The following is a 15,002-nucleotide window of genomic DNA, read 5'->3' as shown; positions in this document are numbered from 1 at the left end:
CTGGGCTCCAAGCCCAACTCTGCTTTTGTATGTCCATTTAACCTTTGGTCAACTGTCTTGGACCTTAGCTAATTATGTCAGATTGGATAAGATGCATTTCCTGAAACATACAATGTATACTAGGAAAGTAAATTGCTATGGAGACAAATTTCTAAGAGAGAAAAGCCAAAATTCAAATACTTTTGTTCTTCAAAATGAAAAAAAATATAAGAGGGAATTTGTATATTGAATATATTTTTCCCTCTCTGAAATAAAAACAATTTATTTTTTTATTTTTATTTATTTATTTTTTTTGTCAGTCGTGGGGCTTGAACTCTGGGCCTGGGCCCTGTCCCTGGGCTCTTCAGCTCAAGGATAGCACTCTACCACTTGAGCCACAGCACCACTTCTGGTTTTCCAGTGGTTAATTGGAGATAAGAGTCTCACAGACTTTCCTGCCTGGGCTGGATCTGAACTGTGACCCTGAGATCTCAGCCTCCTGAGTAGCTAGGATTACAGGCCTGAGCCACAGGCACCGGCACAATTTGCTTTTATTGAAAAAAAAAAAAAGATCCCAAGAGGAGGTAGAGCTGTAGCTGAAGTGGTAGAGCATAAAAGTTCAGAGACAGTGCCCAGGCCCTGAGTTCAAGCCACGACTGGTACACACACATTCTGTGAGACTCTTATCTCCAATTAACTTCCAAAAAGCTAGAAGTAGAACTGCGGCTTGAGTGGTGGTAGAGTGCTAGCCTTGAGGAAAAAAAAAAAAAAAGCTCAAAGATGGTGTCCAGCCATGAGTTCAAGTCCCAGGACTGACGCCAAAAAAAATCCCAGAGGTAGAGACAGGGATCAGGTGGTAAAGTGCCAGTCTTTGGGCTAAAGAATCAGACCCTGAGTCAAGTTCCAGTAATGGAAGAAAAAAAAATTCCCACTGCATAGGGACAGTTTCACTGTCAACAGGGATTATTTACATTAACACTCACAGAACAAAATAGCATCACACACAAGGGAACGCAGAAGGCAAAGCAGGGAGATGGAGTGCTCATGTGACAGTGATGGGAGGCACTCTACAGTTACGTGAACTCCCATGTGTGTGTGTGTGTGTGTGTGTGTGTGTGTGTGTGCGTGCACGCACATAATCAGGCAATACCAAGGGCAACACGTGGGCACATCTGATGAAGCACTTACAAGGCAGAGGACATACCAGGCAGCACTCAGAGAAGGACTTTTTAGGAAGCCGTGCAGGAGGAGGTGGGCCCTGCTCCCACTCCCAGAATCCCATGAAGTTCTGACAGACCGAAAGGTCCCCGGAAGGCTAAGAGCATGAAGTGCCAATGGCAGAAAAGCAAAAAATAAAAAGGAGAGGGGGAGATAGATAGGCAAAACAAGCATGCACATGAGAAAACCACAGCAAAGGGGCAAAAGAAAAGAAATACAGTTGCCAAAGGAAGGCACTGAGACAGGATGCTTCAGTTCTTAAGCAAATGTTCAAAATCACGTATGGATGGATGAACACACTAAGAAAAAGCCAAAGATGTTTACAATGCTGTTTTCTGCTTTATTTCTACACATTTGAGCTTAGAAAACAATTAACAGGCTTTCTTACTGCATTTTCTTTTGATCATATGAAATAAAAACTTACTTAAAATTACTCAGTTGTATAATTACAGTTTTATTTTCAAAGAGTACAATTAAAGCATATGGATTTTAATTTGAAAATAGCTCAAAAATTCCCTTAAATGGTGTCAGCAAGCCGCCAGGACAAAGCTTAGGTAAATGCTCCTTTACTTACTAGGTTTAAATTAAATTATACTGAAACCAAGGATTACTGTTCCCAAATTTACCATTCACTTTTTTTTTTTGGCTGGTTCTGTGACTGGAACTCAGGGCTGAGCTCTTTTGCTCAAAGCTAGTGCTCTACCACTTAAGCCACAACTCCAATTCCAGTTTTGTTTTTGTAGGTTAGTGAAGATAAGAGTCTCAAGAACTTTCTTGCTTGTGCTGACTTTGAACTGTGATCCTCAGCCCTCAGCTTCCTGAGAAGCTAGGATTACATGCATGAACCACCTGTACCTGGCTCCCAAATTTACTCTTTACTTGCTGAAGGACCGAAATTACAAAAATGGAAAAAAGTTGTCTTTCACAAATCAGTACCCAAAGGATATTTTCAAATACAATTGGACAATTTTTTTTGAGAACATGAAAGGACCCACACAAAGAACCTTGCTGGCTGGGTGGGCCCTGTCCTAGCTTTGCATCCAGACAACCCACATACCTCCCTCAAATCGTTGTCCAGTCCAATGTTCTCTGAGTGTTGGCGAAGGCGTTCTTTCCTGCGCTGTGTGGTGGCACTGCGGCTGACCCAGCGACTAAAAAAACAAAACAACAAAAAACCCCACATCCAGGGTAGCTTGAGTCTAGACAACCGACCAAAGAATGGTCTCTATCTTTCACACAGCAAGATAAACTGTTCCCGACAAAAGAAGGACATCCCCTGCTTTGCAATCAATTATTTTACAAGCATATAACAGCTTTATTAAGACATAATCAAAATACCATTCAATCCTCATATCCAAAGTACTTGGTCCAATGTGTTTTAGTATATTCACAGATAATGTGCAACTATCACCACAATGAATTTTTTTTTTTTTTTTTTGGCCAGTCCTGGGGTTTGAACTCAGGGCCTAAACACTTCCCTGAGCTTCTTTTGCTAGCACTCTACCACTTGACCCAAGGCACCACTTCGGGCTTTTTCTATTTATATGATACTGAGAAATCAAACCCAGGGCTTCATGCATGCCAGCAAGCACTCTACCACTAAGCTACATTCCCAGCCCCCAACAATGAATTCTTTAAAAAAAAAAAACAAAAACAACTAAAACTAAAAACAAAGGTAAAAGACTGAGCATCAGTGGCTCACGCCTGTAATCCTAGCTACTCAGGAGGCTGAGATCTGATGCTGTGACTCAAGTGGTAGAATGCTCGCCTTGAGCTGAAGAGCTGAGGGACAGCACCCAGGCCCAGAGTTCAAGCCCCATGAGCAACCAAAAAAAAAAGAGTAAGTCCTCTACTATAAGGTCTAAGGATTAGTCCATTGGCCACTGTGATTCTTTTGCTCTAATCTTGTATGACTGTGTTTCTGTAAAATGGTAGCTCATATTTATCTGTGTGTGTGTGTGAGCTTTTGTACTCAAGGCTAGCGTAGCCCTCTACTACTTGAGCCATGCGTCTACTTGTGGCTTTTTGCTGGTTAAGTGGAGATAAGACTCTCTTGGATTTGTCTGCTTGAACTGGTTTTAAACCTTAATACTCAGGTCTTGAGTAGCTGGTATTACAGGTGTGAACTATTGAGCCCCGCTCTATTTGCTCTTTCATCAGCTCTTCCCTGTACTCCTAAAGACTACTGCAACTGTCTCACTTAATTTTTCAGTACTACCACATAAATATCCGAGGAGCTTATATAATAAACACAGAGGAAGAGAAGATAAATTAACAAACAAAATGTACTCTTGATGTAGAAGCCTTGAAAATAGCCCTATGACCAAAAAAATTTGGTGCTGAGAGCAAAATTTGCTCAAGGATCTAACAAAAAATAGGGTTAAGGGACAGGGCAATCAAAATGAACAGTAAAAATATGAAGCATTAGGTAATGAATTTAGAAAGTAAAGGAAGAACTGGGCACCAGATAGCTCATGCCTGTAATCCTAGCTACTCAGGAGGCCGAGATATGAGGACTGTGGTTCATAGGCAGAAAAGTCCCTGAGAGACTCTTACTGTCAATCAACTACTCAAAAACCAGAAGTGGAGGTGAGACTCAAAGTGGTGGAGTGCTAGCCTTGAGCCAAAAAGGGCTTAGGGGACTGTACTCAGGCCCTGAATTTATGCCCCACAACAACAACAACAACAACAAAAGGGACAGAAGATAAGCCAGGAAGGAACCTGTGGCTAACACCTGTAATCCTTAATCCTAGCTACTCTGGTTCAAAGCCAGTCTGGGCAGGCAAATCCCTGACATTTTTATTCCAATTATTCAGCAAAAAGCCAGAAGTGGAGATGTGGGTCAAGTCGTAGAGGGTCAGCATTGAATGAAAAAGCTAATAGAGTTTGAGGCCCTGAGTTCAAGTCCTAGACAGTTGTGGCACTGCATAAAAAAGGCACACAGAAGGAGGGCGGGGCAGAGGGACAAATGAGATTGCACATTGCTTCCTATACTTCTGTCTCTCTTGGATCTACCTTTCCTGACAGCTCAGTTGTAGGCACAATGTGAAGCAGGTTACCAGCTCAACAGCTATTGCTAAATTCTTTTATATTCAGTACTGTATTTCAGGTGATTTGCTTGGGTCTGGGCATGGAGCTCAGTACTTACTTGCCTGAGCACTTGCAAGACCCAGGTTGATCCCCAGTCATACAAAAATGAAATACAAAGTAACATAAAATAAAACAAAATTTGGGCTGGGAAGGTGGCTCAGTGGTACAGTGCTTGCCTTGCATGCATGAGGCCCTTGGTTCGATTCCTCAGCACCACATAAGCAGAAAAAGCTGGAAGTGGGGCTGAGGCTCAAGTGTAGAGCTCTAGTCTATAGCTGAAGAGCTGAGGGACAGCGTCCAGGCCCCACGACTGACAAAAAAAATAAAAAATAAAATAAATAAATAAATAAATAAATAAAATAAAAATTTCTTAAGGTCTACCAAAGAGTTTCTAGATCTTAAAGAACAAAAATTATCTTGTGCCTTTCTCTTAGAGTGGCAGGCATTATGTATAGGGTGTGGGTTGCTGAATCAACAGACCTAGGCTTTAATTCTAGTCTCACTACTTTCTTTGTGATCTTGGCATAAATGGTTTACCCTCTCTGACCTTTTTTTATATGATAAGTAAAATATAAAGTTTATATACATGGATACTTATAATGACTAATGAGCTGATGTGTTTGGCAGGAAAGGTATATTTCTAATCACAAAAAAGTGATTAGAAAGAATAGTAATTACTTTAAATATAGAAATGATAATTATTTTCAAGTTTTCTGACTGATACTTGTAATGGGTGGAAGCTGCTTTAATTAAGACACTGATCAAGAATTCAATGTACTGGGCCTGGAAATGTGACCTAGTGGTAAAGAGCTTGCCTGGCACGCATGAGGAGTTGGGTTCAATTCCTCAGCACCACATAAGCAGAAAAAGCCAGAAGTGGTGCTATGGCACAACTGGTAGAGCGCTAGCCTTGAACTAAAGAGCTGAGGGACAGTGCCCAGGTCCAGAGTTCAGGCCCCACAACTGACCAAAAAAAAAAAAAAATTCAATTCAATGTACTATATCCTACCAAATAGAGAAAAGTGAGGGAAGGGGTGGGTCAGATGGGATGAATGAGAATTTTGAAAAGGATAACATTGATCAAGATCCACTGTATTCATCAACTACTTTGCTGAATGGCAACTCCTTTGTATAACTACTTAAAGATAGTAAGTGGCAGGGGGGAGAACAATACATACATAAAATAAAATCACCAAAAATAAAGACTCTGAAAGCTCAGAACTACTACACTAGAACTCTTTCCTTTAAGTTCACAGACTGCCTCCTCAAACCACATATACTTGATATCACTGTAACTTTTTTTTGTCACTTGTAGGGCTTGAAATCTGGGCCTGGGTGCTGTCCCTCAGCTCTTCAGCTCAAGGCAAGTGCTCTACCACTTGAGCCATAGTGCCACTTCTGGTTTTCTGGTGGTTAATGGGAGATTAGAATCTCATGGGCCTGGGCTGGCTTTGAACCCTGATCAATAGCTAGGATTATAGGGTGAGCCACTAGTGCCTGGATCCACGGTAACTTTTTTTTTTCGGTCCGGTTGTGGGCCTGAACTCTGGGCCTGGGCACTGCCCCTCAGCTCTTCAGCTCAAGGCTAACGCTCTTCAGCTCAAGGCTAACGCTCTACCACTTGAGCCCCAGCGCCACTTCTGGTTTTTTTTCTTTTTGCTTATGTGGTGCTGAGGAATCGAACCCAGGGCCTCATGCATGCAAGGCAAGCGCTCTACCACTGAGCCACCTTCCCAGCCCCTCCATGGTAACTTTCTATTTAAAACTAAGTAAATAGAAAATTCTAATATAGTTCAAAAACAATCTGAACAGCCATCTTTAGTTGATGAGCAAGTGGCAAGGCTGTCATTTCTTTCAGGTTATTAAAAAAAAAAAAAGACACACTGGGATGGCAGTGGCTCACGCCTGTAATCCTAGCTACTCCAGAGGCTGAGATCTGAGAATCAGAATTCAAAACCAGCCTGGGTAAATTAATCTTTTTCTTTTCCTCCCAGTCCTGGGACTTGAGCTCAGGCCCTCGGCACTGTCTCTGAGCTTCTTTTTGCTCAAGGATAGCACTCTACCATGCAAGCCACAGCATCTCTTCTGGCTTTTTCTGTTTATGTGCTACTGGGGAATCAAACCCAGCACTTCATGCATGCTAGGCAAGCACTCTACCACTAAGCCACGTTCCCAGCCTAGGCAGACAAATCTGAGAGACTCTTATCCCCAATTAACCAGCAAAAAGCTGGAAGTGGAGCTGTGGGTCAAATAGTAGAGCGCTAGCCTTGAATGGAAAAAGCCAAGCAAGAGTATAAGGCCCTGAGTTCAAGCCTCAGTACTGGCACAAAAAAAGAAGGAAAGATGGAAGGAGGGAGGGAGAAAACAAGATAAGCCTGATCAGAGTTGCAGACCACCCTGCCCTTCATTCCTGCAGTCACTCCAGTGAAGAACATGCTTACTTGTTATTGGTTGGTCCTGTTGCCAAGACATCAGACTGTAACTTTGGAAAGAACCCTTGCTCATATTTGCCTTGACCAATTTTCATATCCAGTAAATGCGGGTGGATTGCAGTGTGATCCATTTTCATCAGTCTTTGCTCAATTGATTGGGCTACAAGTCAAATTTATAACAAATTAGACATTTCAATGGGAAACCTTCTAAAATAAAGCTTCTCCCCCTTGTGCACCTACAGAAGACTCAATCATCCTGACACTCTGAAACAGATTTTTATACAGTTTCTTCAAAAATCAGTAAGGATAAGAGTGTTCATTTTAAGTAAATATTCGATGGTTATTTTTATGGTATTTTCTGCCTTTGTCAAACATGAGGCAGCAGGATTGAAAAATCTATAATTTAGTATTGAAACAGTTTTCTTAAGTGGGTAATTCAATATCCTTAACAAATTTGTACTTGATTTAAGGGCAACATTAAAGAAAATGATGGAAATACAATATAAAGAAAAGGAAAGCCTGGGCACTGGTGGCTCATGCCTGTAATCATAACTACTCAGGATGCTGAGATCTAAGGATTGGGGTTTGAAGCCAGCACAGACGGAAAACTCTTTGAGACTCTTATCTCCAATTAACCAACAGAAAGTCAGAGGGAGGTATGTGTCAAGTGATAGAGTGCTATCCTTCAGCAAACAAGCTAAGAGACAATGCCCAGATTCTGAGTTCAAGCCCCAGATTGGTGGGGGGGGAAGGGAAGAAGTACATACAATAGCCTTATTGCTTTATTTTTTTCTACAAAGACCTATGAAATATTCATGGTTCTTCATGTGCACAATCAAGGAACTATGTAAAGTTTATTATATTACTTTAGCAACTATCATATGCTCATAATAGGAATCATTTAGGAGTGTTTATTAGATCAAGAACAGACAAATAAACATGCATTTCTTACGTGTCCAGAAGAAACTAGCCTTAAATAAAATAAGCCAAAGTCAGAAGACAAGAATTCCTCAACACTTCTATTTTTAAAACACCTTAAATTGGGCCAGGTGCTGGTGGCTCTTACTTGGAATACTAGCTACTAAGGAGCTGAGATCTGAGGATCATGGTTTGAAGCAAACCAAGCAGGAAAGTCCATGAGACTCTTATCTTCAAGTAACTACAAGAAAACCAGAAGTTGCTCTGTGGCTCAAAGTGGCAGAGTGCAAAAAAGCTCAGTTCAAGCCCCATAACTGACAAACAAAACAAAACAAAACAAAACAAAAACACTTTAAACTGGGAATATTGGAGACTGTCTCAAAGACCCGAGAAAGTGAGCTATTTTTCTGGCAAAACAAAACAAAGCAACTTTAATTTTAAGGGACTTTAAGAACTGAATTTTTTTTTTTTAATGTTGGCAATGGGGGTTAGACTTATGGTCTTGCCCTCTCACTTGGCTTTTTCACTCAAGGCTGGTGCTACCACTTGAGCGATACTGCTACTTTGGGCCTTTTGCTAGTTAGTTGGAGAATGTGAGTCTCTTGGACTTTAAACCATGTTGGCTTTAAACCATGATCCATTTGACCTCAGCCTCCTGAGTAGCTAGATTATAGGCATCAACTAAATCACCAGCCCTGCCACTTCCCCTTGAGTATATATTTAAAATTGCTATGAGAATAATCCAGTGATGCTTTCCAGTGAGTATACTGCCAGTAAGTACTGGACATTCAGAAGTGATGGGCTGGGAAGGTAAGGTGCTTGCCTTGCATGTATGAGGCATTGGGTTCAATTCTTCAGCACCATATATGCAGAAAAAGCCAGAAGTGGCGCTGTGGCTCAAGTGGTAGAGCACAGCCTTGAGCTGAAGAGCTGAGGGACAGTGTCCAAGCCCAGAGTTCAGGCCCCACGACTGGCAAAAAAAAAAAAAAAAAGTAGAAGTGATCAAATGCCTGCCTCAGACATCAGGGCTCTATTGTTAAGACTGTCAAAGGCTTGTGTCACTATTGGTTTGCAGTAGTGAAGTACAAGGCAAACTGTATTACTATCCACCTCTTATCTTTCTGCACAGAAATCATGAGGTTCTGGTGATACAGTATCAACTCAGAGAGCCTAAAGAGTTCCCCTGAAAATCAAAATTTTTTGTAGTTAGAGGAAAAGCAACAGCAAGAGCACTGCATATATATATGTACCTGTAACATGTACATACACACTCTATATTTTTGGGGGGAGATGGGGAGAAGACAATTTTGTCTGATAGAAGAAATCACAGGGGTTGGGAAGGTGGCTCAGTGGTAGAGTGCTTGCCTTGCATGCATGAGGCCCTGGGTTTGATTCCTCAGTACCACATAAGCAGAAAAAGCCAGAATAGCGCTGTGGCTTAAGTGGTAGAGCGCTAGCCTTGAGCTGAAGAGCTGAGGGACAGAGCCAAGGCCCAGAGTTCAGGCCCCAAAACTGACAAAAAAACAAAACAAAACAAAACAAAAAACCCCACAGTATTATTTGCGAAGAGTATTTACATTCACAACCAACTGCCTTTTTTTTTGTCTTTAAAATTTTTTTTTGATGCTGGGAAGGTGGCTCAGTGGTAGAGTGCTTGCCTTACATGCATGAGGCCCTGGGTTCAATTCCTCAATACCACATAAGCAGAAAAACCTGGAAGTGGTGCTGTGGCTCAAGTGGTAGAGTGCTAGCCTTGAGCAACATTGCCACCAGGTGTTGGTGGCTCAGGCCTGTAATCCTAGCTATTCAGGAGCCTAAGATCTGAGGATTGGGGTTCAAAGTCAGCCCAGGCAGGAAAGTCTGTAAAACTATTATCTCCAATAAACAACTCAGAAAACCAGAAATGGCACTGTGACTCAAGTGGTAGAGCACTTGCCTTGAGCTAAAGAGCCAAGGCAGCGCCCAGGCCCAGAGTTCAAGCCCCAGGACAGAAAGAAAGAAAAGAAGAGAGAAGAGAAGAGAAGAGAAGAGAAGAGAAGAGAAGAGAAGAGAAGAGAAGAGAAGAGAAGAGAAGAGAAGAGAGAAAGAAACTCATTGCCAGGCAATGAGTTCAAGCCTCAGGCTTGAAAAGAAAAAAATTAGCCCTAGGCTAAAAAAAATTCTTTGATAAATTCCTAGGAAATGAAAGCCTTCATCTTATTTAATTTTCATATGGGTTACATCTATAAGGTACTTTTCAAGAGTTTCATATAATTTTTGGAAAGGCAGTAGAAGTATCAAAGTGACTGAGAGGTTGAAAGAAATCAGTTTTAATTGGAAAGGCTTTCTTTTTCTTTTTATTGGTCATGGGGCTTGAACTCTGGGCCTGGTCACTATCCCTGTGCTCTTCAGCTCATGGCAAGCTCTCTACCACTTAAGCCATAGGATCACTTCCGGTGTTCTGGTGGTTAATTGGAGATAAGAGTCCCATGGACTTTCCTGCCTGAGCTGACTTTGAATCTCAATCCTCAGATCTTAGCCTCCTGAATAGCCAGTTTCATAGGCATGCGCCACCAGTTGGAAAGACTTTCAAGAAGCACAGGCATTAAGAAACTGGTGCTTGGGCTGGGAAGGTGGCTCAGTGGTAGAGCGCTTGCCTTGCATGCTCAAGGCCCTGGGTTCGATTCCTCAGCACCACATAAGCAAAAAGAAAAAAGCCAGAAGTGGTGCTGTGGCTCAAGTGGTAGAGCGCTAGTCTTGAGCTGAAGAGCTGAGGGACAGTGCTCAAGCCCAGAGTTCAGGCCCCATGACTGGACCCCAAAAAAAAACAAAAAATGAAAAAGAAACTGGTGCTTAATTCTAGTTTACTAATTCTGTCAGGAGAAATAAAATTTGCTCAAAAAGGCATTGTATAATTCATATGGCTTTTTTTTTTCTCTGTCAGTCATGGGGCTTGGACTCTGGGCCTGGGCACTGTCCCTCAACTCTTTAACTCAAGACTAGTGCTCTACCACTTGAGCCACTTCCAGTTTTCTGAGTGGTTAACTGGAGATAAGAGTCTCACGGCCGTTCCTGTCTGGGCTGGCTTTGAACCACAATCCTCAGATCTCCACCTCCTGAGTAACTAGGATTATAGGAATGAGCCACGGCACCTGGCTTTTCACATGGCTTTTAAAGCACTGAAGTCATAATGTTCTTTGCACAGGCACAAATAACTTTTATTTCTTCTACTTCAATCTCTAGAGATACAGAGATTACTGTCACTTTGTGTAGGGCTCTAAGGACTTTTTTTTGGTTATTGTTTGTTTTTGCTGGTCCTGGGCTTGAACCCAGGGCCTAGGCACTGTCCGTGAGCCAATTTTGTGCTCGAGGCTAGTGTTCTACCACTAGAGCCATAGAACCACTTCTAGCTTTTTCTGAGTAGTTTATTGGACATAAGAGTGTCATGGACTTTCCTGCCCTGACTGGCTTTGAGCCGAGATCCTTATATCTCAGCTTCATGAGTAGCTAGGATTACAGGGGTGAGTCACCAATGCCCCTCAAGGATGTGAGGTATAGCACAGGGTGATGTATCAGAGATCTCAATGGCCACATAAGACACTAATACTTCTTTTCTTAAGGAAAAGAGGAAGGTAGGAAAGGCCAGAAACAAAAGCAGACAGAGTTCAGAGCTCCACATGGCTGAGCTTTCTCTCTCTTTTTCTCTTTGGTGCTGGTCCTGGGGCTTGAACTCAGGGCCTGACCCAGGACTGGCTTACACACACACAGAAACACATGTGAAGTACTTGGAGCATATAATACTCAGTTGTTGGCTATCAATGATTACTTTATTAAACTGGCAGAGAAGACTAACCAAACTCATGATTCCATGAGGTAAAAATTGGTTGTCAGGGTTGAGGGAACCTCTAACTTGGATGCCAGAATCCAGAAACTGAATTTCAGGGAACAAACCTCTATAAGGCAAATATAATGTTTTAGTTATGTAAATTGGACAGCACCTCAAAGTTTATATTTCTTTTCTTTCTTTCTTTTTTTTTGACACAGGGACTAGCCCAGCCTGGCCTGGATCTTGTAATCTTCCTGTTTTACTTCCCAGTGCTGAGATTGCAGGTGTATATCTCTATTCCCAGCTTTAGATTTCATGGTTTAAATTCATACTTTTTCTTGAATAAAGAAAAAAGAAGTGAGAGGTTAAGTATCAGTAGCAAGACAGAAATTTTTTTCCACTGAAACAAAAAGATTAAGAGAAATCAAAGCAATTTTCTACTTTACCTCCAATTTATTATGCTTTTCTTCTTTTAACTAAGAGGAATATCATAAGAATGAGGATGCACAGAAAAAAACTATATCACTTCTGTGTGTGTGTGTGTGTGTGTACTGGTACTAGGACTTGAACTCAGGGCCTCTCACTTTCCCTTGGCTTTTTTGCTAAAGGCTGGTGTCCTACCACTTGAGCTACCTTTACTTCTGGCTTTTTGCTAACTAATTGGAGATAATGAGTAGCTATGATTACAAACATGTGCCCCTGGTATCTGGCTAGCACCATAACTTGATTTAATACCAGGATTAGGAAGTCTAAAACTGAAAATTAATTCTGTGGTATACGAGGCTAACAATACATAAAAAGGAATGATCATGGGTTTTCATTTTCAAAGGCATGTCAAATGTACCTGCTTCTTTTAAAGTGCTGCATTTCTGATAGATAGACGTCCGCAAGGTAGGTGCCCTTACATTATACAATCTCATCTTCTCAATCCGAGAGTCAAAGACCCGAAGCAAAGGATCTTTTTCTTCCCATTGAGACATAATTTTATTGTCAATAAAGGTGGCAAACATCTGAGTTTCAATGAAGCGTGAAAGAAATGGCAGGTAAGGCTCAGGCTGGTCAGACAGGAAAGAAGCCTGTAATGAGATAATTAGAAAATTATTTTTATAGTAAGACCATCTTAATAATATAGGATGAACCTGAAAATGATCTATTGCTAAGATCATTAAAAAAATCATAATATATGAATCTGAGTTGAAATTTTAAAAAATTCCTAAAAACCTACTTTTCCTGCCTTCTAAAATTATAGGATTTAGGACACTTATGTCTTCAGCATTGATCTTACCTCTCAAAACATATATATATATATATATATATATATATATATATTGTATTTGTGTGTGTGTGTGTGTATGTGCTGATACTGGGCCTTTGTATTCTTTAACTTTTCTGTTCCAGGCTGGTGTTCTACCACTTGAACCACACCTCCACTTCTGGAGGTAAGAGTCTCACAAACTTTCCTACCCAGACTGGCTTCAAACTCAGATCCTCATCCTCAGCCTCCTGAGTAGGTAGGATTACTGGTGTAAGCCATCAGCACCTGGCTACAATTTTACTTATTATAGTACAAATAGCCTTTAAAAACAAAATGGGCAAAATATCTGGCTTTTGATGTTCAGATGTTAATGGACTACAAGATTTAAAGTCAACAAAACTTGTTTATAGATCAGGTCTAGTGTGCCCTAAATAGTTTCCTAGTGAAAAATGAGATGGTCACAAGTCTTTTGAAATTGAAAATAAAACTTTTTTTTTTTTTTTGGGTCCAGTCATGGGGCCTGAACTCTGGGCCTGGGCACTGTCCCTCAGCTCTTCAGCTCAAGGCTAGAACTCTACCACTTGAGCCACAGTGCCACTTCCAGCTTTTTTCTTTTTGCTTATGTGGTGCTGAGGAATCGAACCCAGGGCCTCATGCTTGCAAGGCAAACGCTCTACCACTGAGCCACCTTCCCAACCCATAAAACTTTCTTTCCTTTAGGAGTTACATTAAAAAAAAAAATCTGCTTCTATGGGCTGGGAAGGTAGCTCAGTGGTACAAGCTTGCCTTGCAAGCATGAGGCCTTGGGTTCGATTCCTTAGCACCACATAAGCAGAAAGAGCTAGAAGTGGTGCTGTGGCTCAAGTGGTAGAGCACTAGCCTTGAGCTGAAGAGCTGAGGGACAGCGCACAGGGCCGGAGTTCAAGCCCACAACAGACAATAAATAAATAAATAAATCCCACTTCTAGTTTGAAACTACATAAAGATTAAGAAGGAAGAAAGGTCCAGGGCTTGATTTAAATTAGAACTTGAATTTCCCCAAGAATAAATCATGAATGTATACAAATTATGTTCAAGTTGGATAAAAATATGTTAAAATATTGTTAAGTAAATGAGATGGTGCCTCAGAGAAGGAGTATATTTGAAGTGATGGCATTTTAATCTTAGAGTTTAGTCAAACATAAAGTACATCAGCAAGTTCTGATTGTATATCATCATACAGTAACCTCCAGTACGAAATACCAGGTGAAATCAGAAAACAATCTTTTATGCTGCCTACCTTTATACAATTACTTAATCCTTCTCTGACAGCTGCCCCAAGGTTGTAGATTAACCTCTAGGGATTCCACCTTAGGGAGGTTTTTTTCCAAGACACAAAGAAACAATTTAGTGAAAGTGATGACTCAACCTAACAGCAGCTTCAGGCTTGGGCAGTTACAGCAGCAGGGACAGACTGTACCCAAGGGACCTAAAATAGTTAATGCACATTTCTGAGTGCTTTTGTCTGGTGGCAAGAGGTGGTGGATCAGTGAGGAACATCTGTCAGAAGGATGTTGTGAATGTTGGAAAGAAGCTGCAGGATGACAATCAAAAGCTCCTGTCATTTTCTGTCTTCCGTGTTCCCAAACTTCAGAACACAGTCTTACACTAATAGCAATCAAACCTAATTCACTCTTTATCTTTTTTGGATCTTACAATGATACAACCTTGGCTTCTGAAAATAAACTATTTGCTACCTTTTAAAGAGTAAGTTATGACCTTATTATAAGGGAAAGATTGAACATAAGTAAAAAGATTTCTGCTGGGCACTAGTGGCTCACACCTGTAATCCTAGCTACTCAGGAAGATCTGAAGGATCATGGTTCAAAGCCAGCCTGGGCAGGAAAGTCTGTGAGATTCTTATCTCCAATAAACCACCAGAACACCAGAAGTGGCACTGTGGCTCAAGTGGTAGAGCACTTGCCTTGAGCTGAAGAGCTAAGGGACAGCACCCAGAGTTCAAGCCCCATGACCCCCCCCCTCAAAAAGAAAAGAAATGGAAGGGCATAGTAGCCAGGTGCTGGTTGCTCATGCCTATAATCTTAACTACTCAGGAGGCTGAGATCTGAGGATCATGGTTCCAAGCCAGCCTGGGCAAGTAAGTCTGTGAGACTTATCTCCAATTAACCAACAGAAAACTGGAAGTGGAGCTGTGGCTCAAAATGGAAGAGCACTAGCCTTGAACAAGAGAGCTCAGGGAAGGAACCCAGGCCCTGAGTTCAAGTGCCACAGCAGACAAAAAAAAAGAAAAGAAAAAAAGAGAATA

The 15,002-nt window shown here is 41.4% G+C and overlaps 1 protein-coding gene across 2 annotated transcripts in view; it reads right to left on the bottom strand.

Annotated features, from left to right (window-relative positions):
• Nucleotides 1–15,002, bottom strand: part of Dennd5b (DENN domain containing 5B) — a 159,406-nt gene that overhangs the window by 47,151 nt on the left and 97,253 nt on the right. For both annotated transcript variants that reach the window (XM_042677655.1, XM_042677656.1), the window contains 3 exons: nucleotides 12,287–12,518; nucleotides 6,729–6,879; nucleotides 2,255–2,348 (listed from right to left, as the gene is read on the bottom strand). In XM_042677655.1, the coding sequence (XP_042533589.1) occupies nucleotides 2,255–2,348; nucleotides 6,729–6,879; nucleotides 12,287–12,518 (477 nt within the window). The remainder of the gene's footprint in view (nucleotides 1–2,254; nucleotides 2,349–6,728; nucleotides 6,880–12,286; nucleotides 12,519–15,002) is intronic.

Source organism: Dipodomys spectabilis, unplaced genomic scaffold (genome assembly GCF_019054845.1).
Source record: "Dipodomys spectabilis isolate Male_0828 unplaced genomic scaffold, ASM1905484v1 ptg000039l, whole genome shotgun sequence".
Classification (NCBI taxonomy): domain Eukaryota; kingdom Metazoa; phylum Chordata; class Mammalia; order Rodentia; family Heteromyidae; genus Dipodomys; species Dipodomys spectabilis.
The sequence above is the reverse complement of the archived record's forward strand: the minus strand, read 5'-3'. Positions and strand labels throughout refer to the sequence as shown.